This window comes from Atractosteus spatula, chromosome 17 (assembly GCF_055471065.1).
Source record: "Atractosteus spatula isolate fAtrSpa1 chromosome 17, fAtrSpa1.hap1, whole genome shotgun sequence".
Taxonomy (NCBI): Eukaryota; Metazoa; Chordata; class Actinopteri; order Semionotiformes; family Lepisosteidae; genus Atractosteus; species Atractosteus spatula.
In genome coordinates this window covers 8,082,144-8,106,122 of record NC_142722.1, presented here as the reverse complement: position 1 = coordinate 8,106,122, position 23,979 = coordinate 8,082,144, and the positions used below count along the sequence as shown (strand labels likewise).

Here is a 23,979-nt window from a genome sequence, read left to right as displayed (position 1 = left end):
TGCTTCTTTTCAAAGAGCGCCCACTAGTGGTTAAACTTCGAAAGGCTCCACAGGAACAACGATCCTATGAGCAGAAAACCCTGAAAAATATTAATTAAAATTGTATTAGGATAGTCACCTGCGTTGTTTTTTTAATGGAAATGTGAAACACAATTTTATGAAAAAAAGACAAAAAGTCTAACTTTATTCTATTATCCTTAAAATCGAAAAGCTTAAGTTAAAATGTTATAGCACTTTCTGCTCCACAAGGCATGTATTAGCAAGATGCTTGTCTTTAAATGCATACGTGCATTTAAAATATCTCTGGAGATGAACCATTTTATAAATAATCCTATCTGGAAGGAATACTTTAAAGTGCAGTTTCCATGGTTACCAGTTTTCATTTGTCATATTATTCTAGAGGCTATGATCTACAATCTATAGCTCCCAGGTCCCACCTACAGTATGTCACAGAACTAAGACGAATGCCCTCCAGACACACTGAACCTCTGGAGGTGTTCTCGTCCAGTGAAACTCAAACTACACACTCACTCATCTGAATCCTTTTTGCTTTCTTCAATAAAAGCGATGGATTCCGATCGCAGCCTGTTAGTAACTTCGTATGTGCGCAGCGTCACTCCAAAGATATCTTCGTGGTACCGGTTTTCATCCTGGAAATAAAAATGGAAAGTAAAGAAGCAAGCAATTCTCACAGTTTTACGGAAAAGAAAATCTTAATGATGCAAAGAGGTTGTGTGTGTGGGTTAAAGAAAAGTATCGGTCATTTTGATTAAAAACTTATAAAACTTCAACCGACAGGCAATTCAAACCCACCCACTGTTGCTTACCCTTAATTTGCTGATGTAAAAGCCAGCATCTTCCAGTGACATGTTTCCCTGCACCTTCACAATCTGCTGTATCGTCTTCAGTACATCTCCAGCCATCGTCACATCCCCACACACGTACACATGCCCGCCCTGCTCCTTCAGAGAGGTGTATACCATCCCAGCAAGCTGCTCACGGAGCACGTCTTGTACGTATTTCTGGGGAACAATTCAAGGAATGTTCTCCTTACATCAAAGAAAGTATTAGAGGCAAGAGCAGTTCAAACTGACAGTGTGCAGCACTCAGCCCGTTCATCATTTCGTCTCTGTTTGTTTTTCTTTTAAAAATCTCACCTTTGGTTTCCCTGGCTCCCTTGAGTATGCAGTGTACAATTCTTTAAACACCTCTTTGTCTCTGGCCTGAATAGTTTCTTCTTTGTAAATGTGGTCGATTTTGGATTGGCGGCACCCAAAGACAAGGATCATAGGGCTGGATTTAATGCCTGTTGAAGAAAAAAAACAAACAGAAATCCAAACATTTGGGATCAGCCTGCGAAGTTTGTTGCCAAATCATTAGCAATGAACAAACCTTTGGTGTATACAACAGGCTCGACATACCCTTGTGTTCAAAATCATACAGCCTCTGTTGCCAAAAACTTCGGAAGGGAGCGATTCCTGTGCCAGGACCCACAAGAATGCATGGAGCCTTGGGATCTTTGGGCATTCGAAAAGATGGAGCACTAAGAGAAAGATTGGTAACAAAGTTTCAAACTTTTGAGAGTGTGTTTTCTATTACTAAAGCAAAGCAATTGTTGAAACACATTTGTTCTCTTATTAACACCGCTTAACATTAGGAGAAACAAATGTTTCACCGGTATACCAATAGACATATCTCCATGTGTCTAAACTTAATACGTTCAGATTTTCCTCATTCTGTTTCTGACAGCATGACTTCTGTTTTTTTTTAAATAACATCCTAGTCAAATTGTATTCTTCCTTATGCTTTAAACAAGGAGCAAAACCAAAACTAATAAACCATAAATCTCACACAATCACAACAATTTGATCAATTACCCTCTGACAAAACATGGAACAATTTCATCTGTTTCAATCCTGTTGAGCCAGGAAGAGCAAACACCGTGATGGATAGATCCCTCACCATCTGAAAGAGAAAAATCCATATTAAAAAAAATAACAACAGACAAAGAGGTGTGATTAATTCTTCAACAGTCAAACTATGTTGTTTTGAAAAATGTATGTTTATACACGGGTTAATTTAATGGCATGTTGACTCTCGTTCACAAATTGACTCAGAACACTTTGGTTCCGTTAAAAGTCACAAAGTGTGCACTGTGGTGATGCAGGTCTGGCTGCAGACAATGGTTCAATCCCCATGCAGTTTGTATTAGGCTTTACTGAAGACTATGACATGTTACTACTGCCATTAGGTAGGATGATAGCTACCTCTGGTGCGATATGAAACAACGGCCACAGTAAGATGGATTTCTCCGGGGTAGGCGTCTGGAGAGGAGCTGATGGAGTAATAGCGGGGCTGGAGCAGAGGAAGCTGGGTAAGCAGTAATGTGGAAGGGATCTGCAGGGAGGGGAACTCTTCCAGAACCTCCACGATGGTGGGATTGTTATACCATTTCCACTCCTCATATTCTTGTAGGCCCTGGAAAATAGCAGTACATCAGCTGCTCACCGAGGTGTATAACAGGTCCAGGGGCACCAGACAACACTTCAGCCTTATGCCTGCAAACCAATGGCAAATTACAAACCCAGCCTTTCACCACTTTCCATTCACAAGAACGAGAGGGATCTGGGAAGAGAACTGACTTAACTTGCATAATGTGTGTTATAACCGGTACAGCAGGTGGCACAGATTTCCTGAATCAAGACCTTAAAATGAAGCTGTAAATTTGTACAGTATGTTGCTATTTAAATGGTTTTCCATAATCCCCTATTTGCCACATTCTTTGATTCAATGATTATAGCAATCCAACAAAAGGATTAAATTACTGCTGGTTCTTACCTTGCTGAGAACCTCGAGTTTCTTCCTCTGTTTGTCATTGGTTGCCAGTGAAGCAAACTGCTGCAACAGGAGAGGGGTGGGTGGGGTCGTAATGTCCAGGAAATACTTAAAGGCTTGGAAGATGGTGCAGGGGGGAATGCGGATCTCATCAGTCCAGTTACTGATGACACCTTTAGAAAATAAATATGTCAATGACATCCACAAATTAACAAAGGAAGTAATTATGCAGTGCTGTTTTTCCCTTTTTCAAGCCCACTAAATCTAATTTAATATTTGAATTAAAAATGGGGAACACTAATCATATAGCATGCTTTCAGTCTATGGCGTGAAAAACTGCATGTAGTGTGTATCAGCACTATGAACCACCTTAGTCAATAACCAGAGTAGCATAAAATACCCACAGGGAGAAATGTTGTGAACTATCTAGGATAAGCTCATCGCTTAGAAGAGGTGATGACTTGAGCTGGTTCTTTCAGCTCAAGGCCATTCAGTTATAAAAAAAATTGCAAATTATTATAACTGTAGTAGTGCCCACTTACACCACTGAATAGATGCCATGTCATGTTGCATTAACTAATTCTGGGTCATGTATGAGAAGCTTTGGAAACCCTGATGTATTCCAGAAAACAAAAATCAATCTTTTAATAAGAAAGCTTTACCCAAGGCTGTGCTTCTCTCCTCTAAAAACTCCACCTTCACAATCTGGTTGACAGGAGGGGCATCTTCCAGTTTTTCAATGAGGGAAGTGACAAGATCCTCATGGTTCCCTGGAAAGATCCCAAGATGGTCCCCTGGCAGGTACTTTAGACTTTCATGATTAGTAGTACGGAGACGCAGGAATATGGTGGATCTACTGCTAGACAGAAAAAAAAAACTATTGTATATGGTACATTTATAAATAGACTGTACATACACACACTGAACTGTATTAGGGAAATATACCACACATTGCAGAAACATTTAAAGAGGCTTTTAATTCTGCCTCACATGTATTTTTGTCCTGATGAGAGAGCCCCGACAGCTGCTGCTCTGTTATTAGAGGTCGTTAGTGTGTTACACTGTACTGTAGCTGTGCTTTGACCTGTTATAAGAAACACCCTGTCAAACTGTGAAGTGTCTGAGAACAAACAAGCAAAAAAAACAAATGTCAATGAAGTATGGGTAATATGTAAACTAAATTGCTATGGCCATGTTACAGTCTTAAAAAAATAACATCAAAACGATACACTTTGCAATTCTACAATAAGCTCTATGTTGATATAAAGAAATATCGGTATGATACTCTACCTATTAACAAACTGTACATGTAAAAAATATCTTACCTGGATTTGGGACTTTGAAGATTTTGCCGTGTCAGCAGTTTTGCTCCTGAGACCTTCTTCTTGTGAATATTGTATAGTGCTGTTGGTAAACACACAGTGGAGACGTTAAAATAATTATGGCCATGCAAGACTGAAATAAACTGTTTCAATGAGTGTCACTCTAGTTGTGTTTTTTTATCAATCACCCAGACTAATTATATTAATCTTTGCAGCAAAGAAAGAGAGAATTTCAGCTTCAGTCATGCTCAATGACAAGAACCATGAAACTACAAATAAAGGTTGATAACAGTTCTACTTCTTGATAAGTTCTAAGCATACAAAGCAGGAATGTGTATAGAGAACCTTGTGTGAGTTCAGGCGCCTCTGCTGTGTAGGTCAGTCGGAATTTACTCCTCTTCCAGCTCCGATCATTGCTGATTAAAGAATTGTTTGCCTTTTCAATATTCACATCGTCACCCACGCAGAAGACATCACAGGCCGCCTAAATAGGACGGAAATCAGCCCGTTCACACTATGTCCTTAAGTCAACTCTTTTTCTCAAAATCTGCATGTGTATACTTGATTCAATATTTGAACTGGAATTTCTACACCCATCAATAAGAGACTGAGTACAACTAGAACATTTAGCTTTCTTAACCAGCAACATTTTAGACACCTCCCTGCTTACCTTACAAAGTGTTAGAGTGTCATTAATATAAATACATATATAAAATCTTTCCACATGCTAATTTCAGGCAAGTGACTACACATTTTGTAGTAGAAAAGCAAATGAAGCATAAAAAGAAGCAGTTTCAATGTCAGCGCAGGTGTAACACTACATATATGAATACTTTAAATTACTGTAAGTAAATTGTGTAAACTACTGTAAAAGCTACTGTAAAGTAAAGAAGTGGTATTTCAGAAGTTTTATAAAATGCCACTGACCGTGAATTACAGATTATATTTTGAAGTTTATTTTCTCATGTGAACTTTACTGAGGTGACGTGAAGGAGAACAGGTTACAAAATTGTGTTCTCTAAGATTTTTGGTGTTTTTTTTTAATTTGGAAGGATGCAGTGTAGTAGGCAGGCTTGGATTTTAAAATCCTGGCAAAACTGCAAGCCTGTTCTAGCAACAGGCAGTCCAAAAAGTTAAAATAGTCCAAAAATATATTTCTGTCACTATTAATGACAAAAATTGCTTCTCTCACAGTATCGCATTATGTATGCTTTTTTGACCTTCACTGCAAAGTAATTTGACAGATCTATTGCAGACCTGTGCGTCCTACCTTAAAAACTTTTTTGGCCCAGGTGCGGAACGACTCCTCTTGGCCACAGAGCTCATCTCCCTCGCCCATTCTGAGGATCCGCTCCCCTCCGAGCTCCTCCAAGAGAGTGTCTATGGCACGAGCAAAGGCACAGAAGTGTGGATAGGCCCTAGATCCTAGGCCAAACACAGAAAACCTACAAATCAAAGTGAAGAAATACCGTTCTCAATTAGCAGGTGACTTCAGTTCCTTCAAGCCTCCAACAAGGATAAGGTACATTTTTTCCTGAGGTAAAATAAGGCTCTTGTTCACTGCTTTTAAATCATCCTCTGGTCTAATGTTTATTTAGGTTTGTGATTGGTCTATATACTTTAAAAGAGCTTTCTTTAGAAAATAAATACAGGCTTGACTCACATGGTGCTCATACAGCCTATTCCTTCCCAGTCTCACTAGACTGTGCAGTATTTTAATGTCATAATAAATTAGTCTTTAAATGCAACATGTATTGATTTCTCTATGCCCACACACAGAATGTAGCCCCTCGTTCCCTACACCCACACAACACATTGTTCATTTGCAGAAAGAGTACATTTTTTATAATTACCTGACATTAGCTAGAGGTCCAGTACTTTCGAAGTTGTCTCTGGGCTCAGGTTCATCACTTGAAGATTTGCGTGCATCGGAGTACGATGAGACACTGTTGAAGCGAACTTTGTAACTCCTGTGGGAGCACAACGTGACAGAATGATTACCCTACCTACTAGATCAAAATCAGAATGAGCAAACCCACAGGATGTACACACTAATTAGATCAGCAATCTCTTTCTCGGTGTGGAATACAGAAAACATTAAAGGTTAAATAAAGATGACAAAGGGACACCAAAGAAGACAAGTAAAGTTCTTTCTGTGCTTTGTTAAAGAAATACCATGCATGATAATGAAGGTACTTTTAAGGATGTGATTTAATGTAATTTAATTTAACAAAAATTTACAAAAACTTAACAAAAAAAAGTACACAACTGGGATATATGCATGGTTCAGTTTAACTTACTTTCTGTCTTCTGAATTGGAGTTGGGATGCCTCATTTCCATCAAAGCACCACCAAATTTCTAGAAAGAAGAAGAATAAACATGACCCTGATGACAGTGTAGTGATAAGGTCTTGTCATTGATTCTATATAAAATCAAAAGGTGACAGTTCTGCAGTTATAAAACCAGGCAGGTTCTGTTATGATAGCTTTGTCTCACTTTCTAAAAAAAAAAGTAAATTTGATCTGTTGAAAATTGTGCCTCCCACATACTCATAAAAAACACTTAATACAGAATGGAGTAAGTATCACAATCATTACGCAGGCAATTAATTAGTCATTAACTTCAAAAAGCAGCCCTGAAAACCATGTAGATATTGTATTATGCACAAAAAATATCATTAGTAATTGTGGGGCTGTGTGCTTTCTCAAAAAAGTGCAAATGAAATGAGAAAAATAAATCTAAATTGAAGGAGAACGTAAAGGAAGTTAATTAGTTTATTTTTCCATACAGTAGGTCAGTATGTTGTCATACCTCTCCATTTTCTGGAGGGTCTCCATTGCCAAATGTACTGGTCACCACTAAAACCAGTGTTTCGTGTTCCAGATCCACAACATCATACTCGTCCATGGACATCACCTAAATTATACAGAAAACAGAAAGGAAAAAAAAAATTAAAATCTGCTTCTGAACGTAATGGAGCAGCTAATATAACACGAAAACCTGGGCAACTTCAGTCATAGAACTATAATGAGCTCGTCAACAGAGTGGCTGTTCACTAAATGCATTTGCATGTATTTATCCAGCACCTGCACCTTGAAGCACTGTATTCTCCACGAGAAGCTTCTGATAGTTTAATATGACTCAGACACAGCTACAGCAGCCAAAATGATAGGCGCTTCATGAAAAAAAAAAGAATTTGTGCAAAAATTAATTTCAGATGCTGTCTGTGGCCTTTAAAACCTCTTTATCTTTTTTCTAAGGAAGCATGACACTATCCAGTAAACAATTGTAGCAGCTGTACTTTTATGACCTTCAGTCAAGCGTCATGAAATAAATGGCACTTTCTATTTGCTTTGGAACTTTATGATGCAATAACTGTTTTGCTTTCTTGGCAAAATAATTCAAGTTCTAATTCCTGCAGGAACAGCCATCAGTGCTGTTGTTGGAGACATGACATTTCAGAGACCAGCATAAGCCCCTTAACTGTGCTCTTTTCTTCATCATGCACTGTGTAGGAAGACTATTTTGCACTTTTTAGATGAATTCCTCCTGTCAGAAAACCTAAAAGCCCGCAAAAACATTTGATCGAGGAGACATTTTTTATCAAAAGTTCTTTGGAGCTGAATAGTGAAATTTTGTCTTTTCTTTTACTTTCAAAGCTCAGGTGGTTGCTGAGCTTTGAAAACACCACTTTTACAAAGGAAAAAGAGGTTAATTCCACACCAAAAAAAAATCAGAAAGACAGTTTCAGCTGTGGAGTCTTCTTTAGGTCGGCAAAGACAACACCTAAGGAAGGCTTCACAACCAAAGTGTGTCTTCTCTTCTTTTTTCTTTTTACTTTTCAGCATGGAATGAACCTTCACTTGTTCCAATATAGCTTGCACGCTGACACAGCTCCCCACTTTAACATTTGTTCAAGCCTGACTGAGCAAACTCAGTCTTATCCTCTGGCTTTTTTTTTTTCTGAAAAAGAAAAAGAAATATGAGAAACATTTGAACAGAAGTGGGATTAAATCTCAAATGGGTGTGAAAATGATTTTATCATCCCCTGGGCCAGCTAGACTATGACTAAACATAAAAATAGCAGAGATGTCTTATTGCCTTAGTTGTAACTTTTCTTTTATACTGTATAAGATGCTTAATCCTATGTTTCCTCTTACTATAACACCGGGTAGTCCAGGTATTCATATTTTTACAACTGTTTATAAATCACCATGGGCAACAACCAGCAAGAAGAATAGTTTTTGTAATGTAATAGAAAGTAGTAATTTACCTTTGCATCGAAGGCATGCTTGAAAATTTCACATAAGGTTTTTGCGTAGACCTGAGATTTCCCTGTTTCAGTGGCATACAATATAGTAGCTTTCACTCTCTTTGCCATGGCCTGTCCCATAAGCTTTGCGGAGAACTTGACTGCCCTGTGAAAGGAGTCAAAAACTTAATGAAAGCAGAACTGGCACTATCACAGGGGAGACTTCCATGACGTCCCTATGATACCTCCGATCATCTTTATTCTTATAAAGAACAATTAAGTCCCATGTGATTTTTTTATCTATGAATTATATGGGAGTTTTTTAATATATACACTGATATTTTCCCTTTAGGAATTGTGGTGGAGCAGTGTTACTCTGGTCTCATAACTTATGGGTTGTGTGGTTCCTGATGTAGACTGATGTTGTGCCTTGAGCGAGGTACTTTATATGAGTTGCTTCAGCCAACCCAGCTGCATGAAAAGGGACCAGCAATGCCATTACATGGAAATGGGATCTTTCAGTAAATATTTTCAACTCAGCCAGTTTGGGATAAAACTCTGCTATTACACTGGTAGCGTACTGGATATACTGGTATACTCTACTTACACTTACTCTACTTACACAAGACAGAAGGAGACAAAATATACAAATCAAGATAATAAAATATAAAACAGCAAAGCTCTTCGCTGTATTATAAACTTCATAAAACATGCTGAATGAAATGTAGGCTTAAAATGTAATATCAACTGGTGCTCATTTACCAAAGCCTAGCCCACTCCTATCTTAATTAGTAAATAAAAAAAATAGCAATAAGTACCAAAAGGCATCACAGGCGCCTCTTTATGTACTCACTTTGCTAACTTCTTAAAGCCGATAGCTCTTTTTTTTGTCGGCGTTCCGTTAATCCCTTTCCACACATGAGTATTCCAGGGGTCAGGCTGGAATAAAAACATATATATACTGTATGTACCATAGGTGAGAATCAACTATGATACATCCAGCCGGTAATGAAATAATTCTTCAAATGTATATAGTGCTTCCCAAAAGAAAGGGAAACTACAGTATTGAGAATCCAGATTCACAAACACAAAGCAGAATTTAGGCAGGACACTAGGGTTAACACCCCTACTCTTTTGAAAAGCCAGAGAAATTTGAAGAAGCAGCTGCAACATGTTTGGTCCAAACATCAGGCTTACCTGATACTCAAAGCAAGGTGTCAGTCGATAATTTAGCATCTCTTGGTGAAACACTGGGGTGATGCTCCCTGACATTGGGGGTACAATCCAGACCCAGTCTGCTGGACAGCCTCCTCTCACCCGGTACTCATTCTCCATGTGTTTCATAAAGGACTCAGTTGCAGAATGGTGATCCACTATAGTAACCTTAGAACTCTAAACAGGAGTAACAATGTTACAAATGGGTGGAGGTGAAATAATGCAAATTGTATACACTTGCTAGCCAAAGCATTTAGAACCTATGTTTTGCAGAAGCTGAGCCTTTTCAGGATGCAAGAACAGAAGACTCTAACAGGATTTGACAGGTAATCCACAAGGTTTTGAAATGTCTACAACCCAATCCCACCTCATTCTTTACATTCTGAACTGGATGTTGATGTGGATAACAATGGGTGGGATTGAAGCCCACTTTCTATCCGGTTCTGTAGGATTGAGATCTGGAAATTGTTCTGGCAATGGAAGGCAGTAGAAGTCCATGATCCCAGATCCCAGTGCCAACCGCTTATTGCCTGCCACTGAGAAACTCTTATCTCATTTTACTGATTAGTAGTAAGATTCCTGATGGTAATCTGCAAGAATGTAACCACATTTTAATACAATTAAATGAAAGAAGGTTTTTAAGGAATCTGCTTTTCCAACCTTGTAATTTCATAACTGGGAGGTATCTACACATGTTTATGTACAGTATGGAGTTATTATGTACAGCTAAGAACAGAGCTCTTGATCTGGCAGAATAGTTACCCCTGATCAGACTAAAGGTCAGAAGACGTTTGGGGTGGAGAGCAGTAAACCTTTCACAGTGTGATAATCCCTAAAGCAGAGCAGCTCAATGATTGTTACAGTAGGCATTCTGTATCAAATAAATCAGTACCTGAAAACTGTAAAGAACAGCAATGTTAACCTCCACCAGTGCCTGATCCTTCCACAGCGAGGAAGTCTTTCTGGCATCTAGGCCCATCTTTGCGGCTACTTCCTTTTTGTGTGCATGAGAAAAAAATAATTAGAGCTTGCTGTTGGTGACCACCCACCCTTGGCATAAGACAGTTGTAACAGAACATTTGCTCAGGAAATAAAATGCACAAAAAACGTTTAGAATGGAATTTTGTTTAACTCTATACATGTTACGTTTATTAATAAAGTCTTCGATAATGTTTCAAATGTAATTAGATCTGACAGTAATTTTGCAGGCTTCGTGGCCTGAACAGTTGGAATTTCACAAAAAAAGATACACAGTAACATCCATTTTCCTATTATACAGTCTCTATGCTAATTAGGATCTGTGCTTGTGGGTGGAGAGGAGCTCTTGCTAAGAGATACCTAGTGTGTCATTGTTGTGCTGTTTCATAATGCAATCCATACATAAAATCAGAGCAGTAGGATGATTCAATCACCTTGCCACTAATGTAACTAATTAGATGTAATCTAATGAAAAATACAAATACTAAGCTTGGGAAAAGTAGGCGTCTTGAAGGTAGAGGTTATGCACCACTTTTGCCAAAGACTAATGATAAGATTCCTTTGACGAAAACATTCCATTCTCTTAATTGCTAACACTTCATGCATTTATTGTGTTTTACAAAACAAACTTAAAAGATTGGGACAAAAAAGCACATTTTTTCACCTTGTAGCAGGAGCATTAAAGGATGTTACATACAAATATGTTACAGATACATGCAGTACACAAACACATACACTGGTAGAAAAAGAGCAACAGTTCCAGCCTCATGATGCAAAATGTATAATGTTCACCACTATAGGACCCGATGTACCTCAAGAATGTTATAACGGGAGCTGTCACAGAAGTCACGAACTCCAATCTCTGTACCCATATACCAGCCACTGAAAGGGCAGCCTGTGAACTCAAGTCCACCAATCTCCAAAAGCATGTTGGCCACAGCTGGGAGACCATACCATTTGAGATTAAGATCCTTAAACCATTCAAACCTGCATCAAATTAGATATATGAGCACATTATTACACTAAAAGGAATGATAAGGAATTACAGAATAAGGAAGGAAAAACATCTTTGATACAGCAAAAATTCAATATTTCCCATACAATGAATTTTTATTGCATTGAAAATTACTGAGTACATATTAAGACATAAAATGGTTTCAGTTTTTGCATTCCAATAAAAAGCTACAAATGATAAAATATAAGTAGCATACAAATTTGGATTGACATTCTTTTTACACTCAAGAAACAGTTGAAAACTGCCCTAAGGAGACTTGGAAACCAGAATTTTTTTATTTGGAAAATACAGGCAGCATTTGCCAGAAATTACTGCTGGCAGCTATAGCCTAAAAAATAATACAAGTGTATCTTGAGTTTAATTAACTTCCATGTATACCATCTGTCTGATCCAAATCTAGATTTTATGTGTCCATTGAATTGATCTAAATATCTTTATTGCTGCCAGTATAATAAGAATTATAAGGTAATATCGGCTATAACAATCAAACATTCCAAGCAGGCTGATGTACCAAGGATTACTAATACATTTTTTCTGCAGCTGTTAGCTAAGAGTTTGGCAGCAAAAGCTCTGCTTTAAAATCTATATTTTTCTGTTATCAACCTTTACAGTATCGCAGGTATATATATAACAATGCCATTCACAATTGAAGTATGAGGCATCTTTATCTATAAAGGTGGGGTTTAAAATGGCTGACCTTGTCACAGAGAAGCTGCTTAAATGTTTGACTAATTGAATAGTCAACAGTAAAACATGAACTATGTAGAACGTGGGAGCTAAGGACAAGTGCATTTAAGAACAGAAGGCATGTCTTTCCACAAAGAGTTGTGGGACAAGCTACCCAAGCAATGTAATTGAAGCTGATACCTTGGATTCTTTCAAGATAAGGTTGTACAAGATCCTCAGATTGATCATGCACCAGCAACCAATTTATGAAGATGACCAAATGGCCTCCCTTCATTTGTAATATTTTTAACATACTGTACTTATGTTTTAGCATGTTATCGCTGAAGTACTCTTCCACAAAGAAATAAGACGGAGCCACGTGGCACCTGTCGTAACTTACTTTGGATGTGTGATTGGCACTTCCAAAATGAGGTCAGCTGGAATCTCAAAAAGCTCTGGATCATTTCCGTTGGCTTGGAGTAAAAGAGGAAGGACATCAAATCGACCTTTTGGTGCTTTCCAACCTTGCTGGATACAGACCTGTGTACGGAAATAACGCAAAGTTAATTTTCCCCAAACTCACAAATAGAATGTCCAGTGGTTGCACGGTCTGGAAGGCTTATCTGAGCTATGATGAAAAAAACAACAAAAATTAGACAGTGTTTGTGTTTTTGTTAACCCAGATGATTTCATACATATTTACAGAGAAAAATTAGAAGATAAAATATTGTGGGAAAATTTTTAAAAATAGGCCGTATATTTTAATTACATAGAAGAGTGATATACAAAAGTTAAATAATGAAAACAATCTATGAAAATCATGCAGGTCGTGCCTGTTTCTCACTAAATACAGTTCCCTTTATATTAAGTGTGGCAAAATAGTAAAAATAAACATAGGAGAAGACTATTCAAGTGAAAAGGGAAAAGACTAAAGGTCCCTGCCATGTCCTATGGTAGTGGAAATTAATTTATTGCACCATTTTGCCGACATGTTTAAAAAACTAAGACCATAACGTGCTTACCTCAGTGAGTTCCACAGAAGCTGGATCACCAAGAATAGAGCCATCAGGCTGCTTATAGCCAGCATAGCGGATCAGCTGGCTGTTCCAGACACGAAAGTCATGTTTACCATCTGTCCGTTGAGGAAATATGGTGATGGCAGACCTAAAAATAAAGCATTACTTGTTAATGCGTGGATTAATATAAAGAATATGGCGATATTTATAATTTCCCATCAGAGATATTACTATCTAATCTGTGTACTTTTTGGGACATATCATTTGTTGGGGACAAAAACGCCCTATCTGCCAACGTTCAATAATATGATCATCAGCAGGTTATGAACACAGACTACAGGTTGTTAATGTCCTTCATCATCATATCATCAACACTACCACTGCTATTTCACTCTTCTGTGACAGTACTTTATATACAATCAAATTGCTCCTTTAATTGGAAAATTAAAGGAACCCCAAAATTCTAAGTGTGAGTCTCTTACTTTAATAACATGATCAAAATGATGTGGAAGAATATAAACTGAGACCATAAAGAAGTTGCACCCTAAGTTGATTTCAAAATGAAAGTGTGAATTTAACTAATGTGGCAATAATTCTTTAAATCCCCTCCAGGTTATAATCTGTCATGACTATGGTATCAGGATAGATCATTAAGTCATGCAATTGCAGTTAAAATAAAGTAATGTAGGATCAGCATAGTACAGTATTCAATGACACTGGTTTTGTTTAAAATTGGCACTGTTTCTATAAATAGACTGAACAGGAACACACTTAGCCTTGAAATATTCACAGTATTTTTCAGAAATTCATCATATATACATATGGCACTCTCATTTAAATCAATTATTAAACTCCATTTATCTTTAAAATGTAGTAGTCCAAAAAACAGCACATACAGTTAACCTGCATCAACAGACTTGACACAAAACAGACATCTATTATAAGTGAGGGTGAGGCTAAAACATGGATTTTCTTCAGCTGAATTTTAACTTCAATCTTAACATCATCAGTTATATTTCTCCTTTGAATATTAACTCTGTAAATTCATTTTGTAAACAAAAGCTTTAATTTACTAAATGAATGAGGAAAACAAACATTTATTTCTAAGCAGTTCTTCACTCTTGTATCTGCTTTAGCAGAAATGTTGCTACACTTCTGAGAAATCACACTGAGGCAATGTTATATCTAAAGACCAACACAAGGAGCATCTTGTTCCTTGTTAGGTTACCATAGCACTGAGACCATTTTAAAATAGATTGGTTTTAATTAGTCAGCACTACATACTAGTTGTCATGTATAATTATGTGTTATAGATCTAAGTGCTGCAGCACACTGTTAATTTAAACAGACTACAAAGGATCTGGTTAAACAAGAGAAGCAGTGGATTCAAAATGCATGAGGAGCATCCACTTGTAAACAGAGTGTGGTACTCTGAAATAGAGAATCCACAGTTCACAGTGCAGAGGTTCACCTGAGATTGCCTTTGTTGGTGGCATACTTGATGTGATTACAGATGTAATTAAACATCCCGTGAGCTGTTGTACAGTCCCTGGCATCAAACACCTAATCAGAGGAGGGAAATGGACGGTGAGAAGGGGAGGATCAATAAAAATATCACCGGTTTGTGTTATTGATTGCAACATACAGCATCAGAGCCGATTACACCTATAATTGTATAACATGTGACATTAAGAAAATAATATTTCTTAGTATTCATTACTGGCATTAATATTATATTTTTGTTAGTATAAAATAATGATAATATTTCTAAAGCTCATTATAGCTGCATATAGCATTTTCTATAAATGTGACAACAAACAAAACTTGATTTTGCAGGATAAGCACATCAATTCCTACCTGAAGTTTTGACCACTGTATTCTACCTATACATCTGGCTGCATTCCTCCAAGCATGTTTGGCTCCATAGATAAGCTCTGTGTCTTTAAGCTGATAAGACTCAGTTGCTTCAATTTCCCTTTTCACTTCTTCAAGCCTGTCCACATGTGCCTTAGAGCCAAATCTTGAATCAAACAAATAACATCAAAGAAATGAACAAAATAAATACAGTGCAGTACTCCGAAGAGCTAATAAAACATATTTTGTCTTTTACAGGTGTCGGACCTAGTGTCTGAATATAGCATTCTCCCTGATGGCACAAAAACAATTCCACTTGATGCTGAAGTACACACAATGTGTTCTCTCAGCTGTTCCTTCTTCCACAAAATTGTGAAAGCAAATTTTGAAATTTAACACATTTCTCATTGACATGCTAAGCACGGGAAATGTGGAACTCTTGCTTGTATTTATTCTGCACTGTAGCTCCGAAAAAACAATGAATTGATGGACAGAATTTCTTAGTCTGTTTTACCATTGAAGTGTCTCCTCGGTATACACGTTTTTATTCATCAAAGGTTCTCAAGATCTTGTTTTCAATTGTTTCAAATAGCTGAGCCACATAAACCCTTTCAGGAGTCAATGTGATGTCGCTTGCCTTTTTATGGACGTGTAGTACTGATCAATGAAATCGGTTGCAAGTGGCAGTAATTCTTCCTTTCTTCTCACTTCCTCTGGTTTGCGGACATGTTGGCCAGGTATCATGATAGAACCTATACAAACACTCTCTGTGCAGATTGGTGTCTGTAAAAGGAAAGGGTCTTAAGTCAAAGGTCAATGATACAAGATGAATATTAGACATTAGAAGAAGACAGGGTTTGAATTAGAAAGGAGTAGTGAGTGTGCTTCAGATCCCTTCTCACTTGTACTTTGAGAATGCTTTTTATATTCCTGGGATACTGGCCTGTTTCTCCTAAAACCATTCCTCTCACTATAACGTAAATAAATACGACCTCTGTATATTCAGTTAACCTACATTGTATTATTCCCTTGTGTAAATTAAATGGCTATTGTAGGATAAGTGGTAATGAATAGGTAGTCATTCTCATTGAGCTAGGCAGTGGTAGCCTTCAATTAACTCCAGGAAAGCAAAGAGTGAAATTAGAGAGAGTCATCGCCAAGAGCAGCTTCATATGGAATCAGGCAGAAGGTCAGTGTAATAAAATTAGATGTGAAGTGCACTGTCACTTTAGCGAGGCATGAATGTATTTGTTAGATGAACAATAAATTATCATGTTCTGAAAGCAGGGAATTAACAATAACACTCTCCAATTAAAAGGGGCACCTCACAATGTAACATTTCTGCACTTTAATTTTGGTAATAGTTGCAGCTCCATCCTGACTGGGAGCACCAGGCTTGTTAAAAAAAACTGAAACGGACGTTTGTCATTTTTTTGACCATTGTAGGGCAAAGCTAATACTAAACCGACTGTTGAATAAACAAATTGCTTTTCAACAGAATTATTTACTCAATGGCTCTAAATAGTTGAGTAGACCAGATGTCTTTTTGATCAGTTGCATATTGTAATAAAATATTTCTTGTGATATATAATGCATCATAAGAACATTACTACATTTCTTGGAATGTACATCTATGTCCAAGGCACCATAGAAATTAAACCCAGTGAACACAAATGTTATCATTTGATTGGTACCATTTACATGCTCTACACAAACTCTATAGATTTACATGCTTTGTGCATGCTCTGTTTCAAAATAAACAAAAAGGGAAATGCAAGTAGATCAATACATTTTAGAAGGCATTAACGAGCCATACCTTACTGGAGGTAAAATGTAAAGTGTCATTCAAAACATTTCCACTCTCCAAGTTCCTTATCTTCATGAAGCGAGGACATTTGGAAGGACTGCCATTTGGCAGGGTTTTGGTTGGTGATATTCTGCCTTGAGAAGGTGGCTGCTGAGAAGAGGGAGAGTGAGTCATAGCTCTGTAAATCTGCCCTTACAAATTGTGACACAGCATTGAAAAGAAGAACTTCATTTTCAGCAAAACATAGTTTTTTTTTCAGAATCTGGAATGTTAGAAATATACTTGAAATATACCAGCACTACACTTGGTTTGAAACCTGTTGGCCACAAAAGAAAAGCTTTGTACGTTTGATGTAAGCAGGAGATGTGACTTAGCAAAAACACAGGAAAGTGTGAACAAAACGAAGAGTTACAAATGCCAGGCATGAAAAATAAATATATATATATTATTCAAAATGTTCAAAGCTTCACTCTTCCACTTTCCAATTAAATTTTTAAAATATCAGGAAAAATGAGATTCAAAGTTTTTTTGTCGAGCCATGATTGATGTTCCCTTTTCACTTTTTTACAATTTCTTTCAGATAATTGGGAGCATATTACTCTGCAAATTGCTTGCTACTCATGTAACAGAAAGTTCGTACAAAGTGATTTCACTTTCAATTTTATGACCTGAAAACCTCAGGTAAAGACATTAGAACAGCTTTGCTACTAGGCCCTGGGATGAAGAAAGACCTGTATATCATATAAATAATAATCAGAGGCTGGACATTTAACTATTCAATTCATTTTGAGCATGTAGCTGTGCTATGATAACTAATATTGTGCTGAACATATGCTACAACATGTTCAATAAATGTTATCAATATTGTTAAACAATATCATATTATGGTTATAATGATGCTGGTGGGGCCGTATACAGTAGATCTATTGATTGCTGAATGTTTGTAATCCATCCTCACAATGGGTTTTCTGGAAAGTAGTTGGGAGTCAACTCTATTGAAGGCAGCTGGACCTTCTTATGATCTGTAAATCAAAAGGAAATCAATCATTCCTAGTATTACTGCCATCATTGTAAAGTGAGGTTACAGTGAGTGCCTTCCATAAAGGTGCCCTAACTACTTTGTAATTACAGTGCTTAGTGAAGAAAAAAGTGAGCACAAAAGTCAGCTGAGACTTCATGATGTTCCTAGTCTTCTTCTTGATATAAGGATGTATATAAAAATGTATTTAGTGTCTCCAGGCCTAGAAGTACATGTATGTTCTTTTTACACAGCCATCAACTGAAATCGTGAGTCAGAGAATGAAAGAAAGCCTGAATAATGGGTTGTTGATTGCTTTAGGGGATAAAATAAAGGATAACAGGTGTGGACAATTAAACTGCAGCAAATGTTATGTTAATTGTTAGTACAGGTTACAGAAAGTTATAATGTAGATGTAGAATTGCTCCACACAGTATGCAGAGGAGTGCTCTTCTTCTCACTCATCTAATTCAGTTATTCATTCTTTTAAATACATAGAGATACAGGCATCTTCTTTGCATACAGTATGTCTCTAGGAAATCCAAGGAATAAAAGTACTGCGGAAGTTATTACACCTGTCTATAAGTTAACGACACCTGTCATTTTATTTTTATACCTCTCTCACATTTAAAGGAAGAAAGCCAAATTATATGGTACCCTTGCAAGACTACATTATAGTCCAATAAAAAAGACAGGAAGGAATGGATTAAATCCTGTAAATCTTAATTTCATTACACTCTGTTCTATGTCTCCCTAAATCAATGAGTTTATTCTGAATCACATTTTAACGATAATTATTATAGAAACACAATTAACATAGAATCTATGTAAGATTAACAGCACTCAGCAACAAAGTTTTAATCCCTGGCCTGACTCTAATGTTTGTACTATGTCCCTATTGTAGTGCAGAGATCAAAAAGAGCATAATATTTTTCAGCTTCTACAGGTTTCATTACAACACAAACTTCAGACATACACTACAGTGTAACTTACTGATCAGTTACAAAATGTGTTTTCTGAACTTTACCTTGTACTATGATATTCTTTCTTAATATTAAATACCCTCTCATCCATCAAACCTATAAGAAGGCATGGAATTATACAGTATCTATTCGATTTCCAAACACACATTTGTCTCACATTTGTGAGATATTATACTGTCATTAAATAATATCATAATCAGTAAGCGGTTTATATGTAGTACAGTTGTAACCAAAAATATATATATATATTATTTTTTTAAATGCATTGAGGCTTTTAAAAAACTACATCTTCTCAATCCTGAATGATATGACATTTTGACCAGTTTTCATCATTGGACAAACTCAGAAAATTACCAATCTCTTTCACTTACAATTAAATGGGCAGTTTGCTCACAATTGCCCATATCAGGGAAAATCACTGCTTTTTTAAAATTATTTTTTTGTTATCCAGTTTTTTTGCTTTAGTATTACTGATATTGATGTAGTTAATTTTGGTACACACCTTTCATCCTGCCTACTAATTTAAATTCTGAGTAATTGAAATTAAATATCAAGGAATAGCAGGGGATATTCAATACTGGGAAAAAACTAACAGCGTCAGATTAGCACACCTTGAACTTCAATAGCTTTGAAAAGTTCAATAGCTCTAAATTTCTGTTGAAACACTACAGCCATGTCTTGAAAGACTGCTTGTTGAAAAGCGTATTAAGATGCATTTTCTTTGTAAGGCACAACACTAACACAAGGCCAGAATCAAATGATGGTGGGGTGAAACTGAGGAACCGCCAAATTCTATCTAGGCCTATATTAAAAGCCGCCCTGCAATAACTGCACTTTGAAATGGCTGTGGCAACTATCTGACTCACACAAAAAAATCTTGATCAATGTTTCAGATACCAGAGGCAAGTCTGGGAGGACTGCATTTTGAATCTCTGGAAGTAGTATTAAATCCAACACAAGCTGTAAGTATCCTTTTCAAAGAATGTCAGTCTTAATTTAAGTATGCTGCCATAGACAACTGAAGGGTGTAATTCTGAAATGTACTACCTCTAATCATGCTGTCAACATTCCTGTGACAATAGCATGATTTAGCATGCTGTGCTCCTCCTTATTTACAAATCTCATCCTTTCTTTCTATCACAGAGTGGTGCTCACAGTCAAAGTCTACAAAGATCATCTGATCTTTAATCCACCTTTCTATCAATTACAGTTTGTAACAGAGCAGGAACATTTGATTAATTGAACCAAATTTATATTTCCCAGGAATCAAACAGTTCATAACTTCCTTGGGCCCCTGATGTTCTACAGGTCCTGGAGACCTAGAGTTGCTAATATGATGAATGTTGCAGCTTGATTTTCATGCATCAACAACTCTTTTCTGGATAATGAAACCTGGACAGCACAATATTTTAATGACAGGTTCACCACCTGAAAAAAACAAAAAAAGTGTCCATCCAATATTCTCTAATCCACCTGTTGTTGGCACTCTACCTGCTCACTCTCAGAGTAGGGGTTGTTGAGGACCACAGGCATATTGTCCTTTCCCCACAGGTCATCGAACACTCTGTCATTATCCGCTGCTAGCTGCAGAGGTTTCTGGCTCACCTGGGCTAGACCGCTGAAACCAACACAGAATACTTTAATTAACATTTCTGCCGTTCTTTCCAAGCGATGAGTATGTTTTTAAAATGGAACACAATAGCTGTTGCTGTGGCATCCTGCTTTGGAATTAGACATCAACTTGGTTTGAAAAATGCATTTAAGTGTGGCTAAATTGTGATATTGCACTAGAAAACCTACGTATAACTTTATATTTAAAAAGAATTTTAACATAGGATGAAAGCTGCGCTGAGATGAGAACTGTATTGGTAATGTAGCAGGAAAAAGCAAACAGGAAAGGTTCATTTAAGAATACAAAGAGGCGCATCACTTGGGTTTTCTTCCTTCCTTTGTAGCAGACAAGATTTGATTTTCTTTTTACACAATATGGTGGAAACTACATTTGAGGGTCAACAGTGGGCTGCTAAACTTGTTGAAGTGACGTGCTTTGCACCAAGAAGTGATATTCTGCACGGCAAGGAAAAACACAAAATTCCGTTCACAGTTCGCATCCTGCGTTCATTATGAAAAAGAAGCACTGGCTTGGAAGATTTCCACGCAAATCTGAAACTTCACTTTCTGACCCATAAATTAGTGCAATGTTAATGCAGTGTCAGAGGTTCATTATTTTACACTCACGGTCATAATTGTGGCTTTTCAGAGTCGCATGCACAGAAGCCAGTGGTGTTTCTGTGTGCCCCTGTGCAGCTCAACTTTAAAGACAAATCAGAATCATGTCCTGCAGATTCAAATGGACAGATCCTTTATGCCTCTGTTTATTCTGTGTTCCCAACTTAATAATGTTTTATTTTGCATGGATTATTTAAGAGATTTTAGAATTTTAAACTCACACAACTGATCTGTACTCTACCTCATTGTTCAAGAAAACACTAGTATAGATTACAATCTAGGGAGTATAATAGCTGGGATTATACATTTCTAAATCATGAAGGCCGTATTAGACACCAAAAAAATGTAGTAAGTTTTGCTTTATCCAATACGAGCTGCAGAAAAAAAGCATAATAACCAAAGAAGTGAAATGATAAAGGTAATATTTCTGTGCAGGAAAATGACAAATCTTAGGGTAACAAATAATGTACACAAATTTTACAATGACCCCAAATTTTAAAGATGTCCTCCTATGTTTTCAAATGATGATCATCCTCAGTTGAAGCCAAATAAATTATTTTATCACGACACATAGATCAATCTTTTAATGGCATATTCGTGAGTATAGGTCTTACAGCTCCAAAACTCCAATACTTCCAACACACACTGTGATTAGCCATAATAAATTGTGGTTCTTTCGAGCTGTTTTCCATTACTCACTGTTTCTTTGAGATAAAAATTTGAAAGCTGAAAATTATATACAAATAATGCTTTACGTGCACATTTTCACAAAGTAAACAGCTGTTTCTAAATCAATACATCCACTTAATTCTCCACATTCTTTTAATAAACTGCCTATGATGCATCCAGTTCCTAACATCTTTCTATAATGAATGTCATGGGCAAGCAAACAAATCTAGTTAGTAGATTTCTGGTTGCTGCTCAAATGTCAAAGCTTTTTCTTAACAGTCTAAAAGGATGTTTCGTTTTAAAAGCCCATTTGTAGTAGTGCCCTGTTTATCAAATGATTATTTTGCCATAGTCACATTTAAGCAGGGCTTTTTTCCAGTCTAAAAGAAAAGTTGAAGTCACAAGTTATTTTGTGATTCATTTTACAGCATGCAGTTAGTATGGCCTACTAATGGTACATAGATATGGTAAGGCAACTCCAGTAAACCAACCATAAATACAAAGTAATCTCATATTCATCCACAGAACATTTTATAGGGGAATCAAATACTTGACAGTAGCTATAACAGTATCCACAAAAATGTATTTGATGTGACTTACAAATATATCTTTCCACAGCAAAGCCCTACACTCTCCAAAAATTGAACTTTCAAATGCAGCACTGAGCATTTGCTTTCCTGTTATAGAGAAGGCAAATGCCAATAAAATGCATCATTGATTTTTTATCAAGGCTGTTACTCTAATATGTACTGTATCTATCCTAAATACCTGCATGTTGTGTCGATGAAAATTGAAAGGATTCATTTTTAAAATTTTCAAAAGTTATTTTCATGTCTCGGATATGGTAATGCGCATTTCCTTTTTTCTTTATATACCAGTAAATGCCCAAGGAAAGAATGAAATCCCTTCCAGAAAACACTGTAGGCTCACATTTCTGTTACAAGGCAAGATCATTCCAAGACTGTAAATGAGGACGTTTATAAAGCTGTTATAGGTGCTGCAAAGACACTGAAAAAATATAGCTGTCCTTTATAGTATCTGACATTCTGTCCAAATGGTTCATGAAAAGAAACTTTACCTGTCCACCTGGACTTCTACATCTCTCTTCTCTATCTTATGCAGACCTTCTCCATTGATTTCCCTGTTGCTGTTTTTTAACAAATTCAGCACGGGTTCAATTTCTTTGAGCAGGTCATTGCTTTCTTCTCCGCCATTGAGAAGGGCACTGTGATCCATAGTGCAGCCGCTGTCTTTGAAGGAATGGTCCTGTCCAACCAAGGGGGATACGGCCCCATTGATCTGAATCAGGGGGTTTTGCTCCTGGCTGTTCTCTGTGGGAGAGGAGAGGCTTTCGATGGCTCTCAACTGCTCTTTGCTGTTCTGAAGGCCCTGAGTGGTACAGTCAAAGGATTTAGACACAGGATACAGTGGCCTGGTGACCCTTATAGTCTTTGGTTTCCCATCACCAGAAAAGGTAGTCTCCAGGTGAGTAGTATATCCCTCTGGACCTCTCAAAATCAAAACTACATACGTCTCTGGTGAAATGTTCTTCAGCATCTCTAGAGCGCTCTCATAGCTCATGTCGACCAAAGGCTTATTATTTACAGCTAGGACAATGTCCCCTACTTGAATGAGACCACAGTCTTCTGCTGCACCTCCCCTGATCAGGTCAGATATTATGACTGGGGGTTTACATACTCTTTGCTTCACTAGAAACCCGAGACCCCCTACTTTCCTTTTGAAAAGTCTCACTGAAATGATGTTGGGCTGCAGCTGATAGACACAAGGCTCAAAATCCTCCATGGTGAGGTTTCCTGGTAGTATCGGTTGGTTTATTTAGCACAAAATTGATTCTAATTTAATTCCTGCAATAACTCATCACATGTTGATTCTTCTCAGAAATCGTAAAATCAGCGCCAGGGCCTCCTGTAATGATTAAAAAAAGATTTTGAATTAGTTTCATTTAGATGTTTTTTTTTTAAATACTAACATTTCAGTGGCTCACAGGATTAAAGTCACTCAGGCAAGCAAATATCATTAAGCAAAGTTCATTAAGTACATATCCTTATATGTCACTCATTGTTTTGGGCTTTTTGTTTTTCCATTGTCTCTTAGTTTA

At 37.0% G+C, this 23,979-nt stretch overlaps 1 protein-coding gene across 1 annotated transcript; it reads right to left on the bottom strand.

The window, feature by feature from the left end:
- Positions 1–527: 527 nt before the first annotated feature.
- nos1 (nitric oxide synthase 1 (neuronal)) lies at positions 528–23,663 on the bottom strand. The gene is made up of 27 exons (XM_088935647.1): positions 22,939–23,663; positions 20,454–20,580; positions 16,971–17,108; positions 15,792–15,937; positions 15,158–15,320; positions 14,772–14,863; positions 13,307–13,448; positions 12,685–12,824; positions 11,416–11,590; positions 10,518–10,619; positions 9,608–9,802; positions 9,264–9,349; positions 8,432–8,576; positions 6,970–7,074; positions 6,458–6,516; positions 6,011–6,127; positions 5,428–5,602; positions 4,503–4,641; positions 4,161–4,239; positions 3,498–3,691; positions 2,839–3,008; positions 2,268–2,478; positions 1,878–1,965; positions 1,422–1,543; positions 1,158–1,306; positions 828–1,022; positions 528–650 (listed from the first exon to the last, which is right to left on the bottom strand). The coding sequence occupies exons 1-27, from the start codon at positions 23,661–23,663 to the stop codon at positions 528–530; spliced, it is 4,302 nt and encodes a 1,433-aa protein (XP_088791773.1).
- Positions 23,664–23,979: the final 316 nt, after the last annotated feature.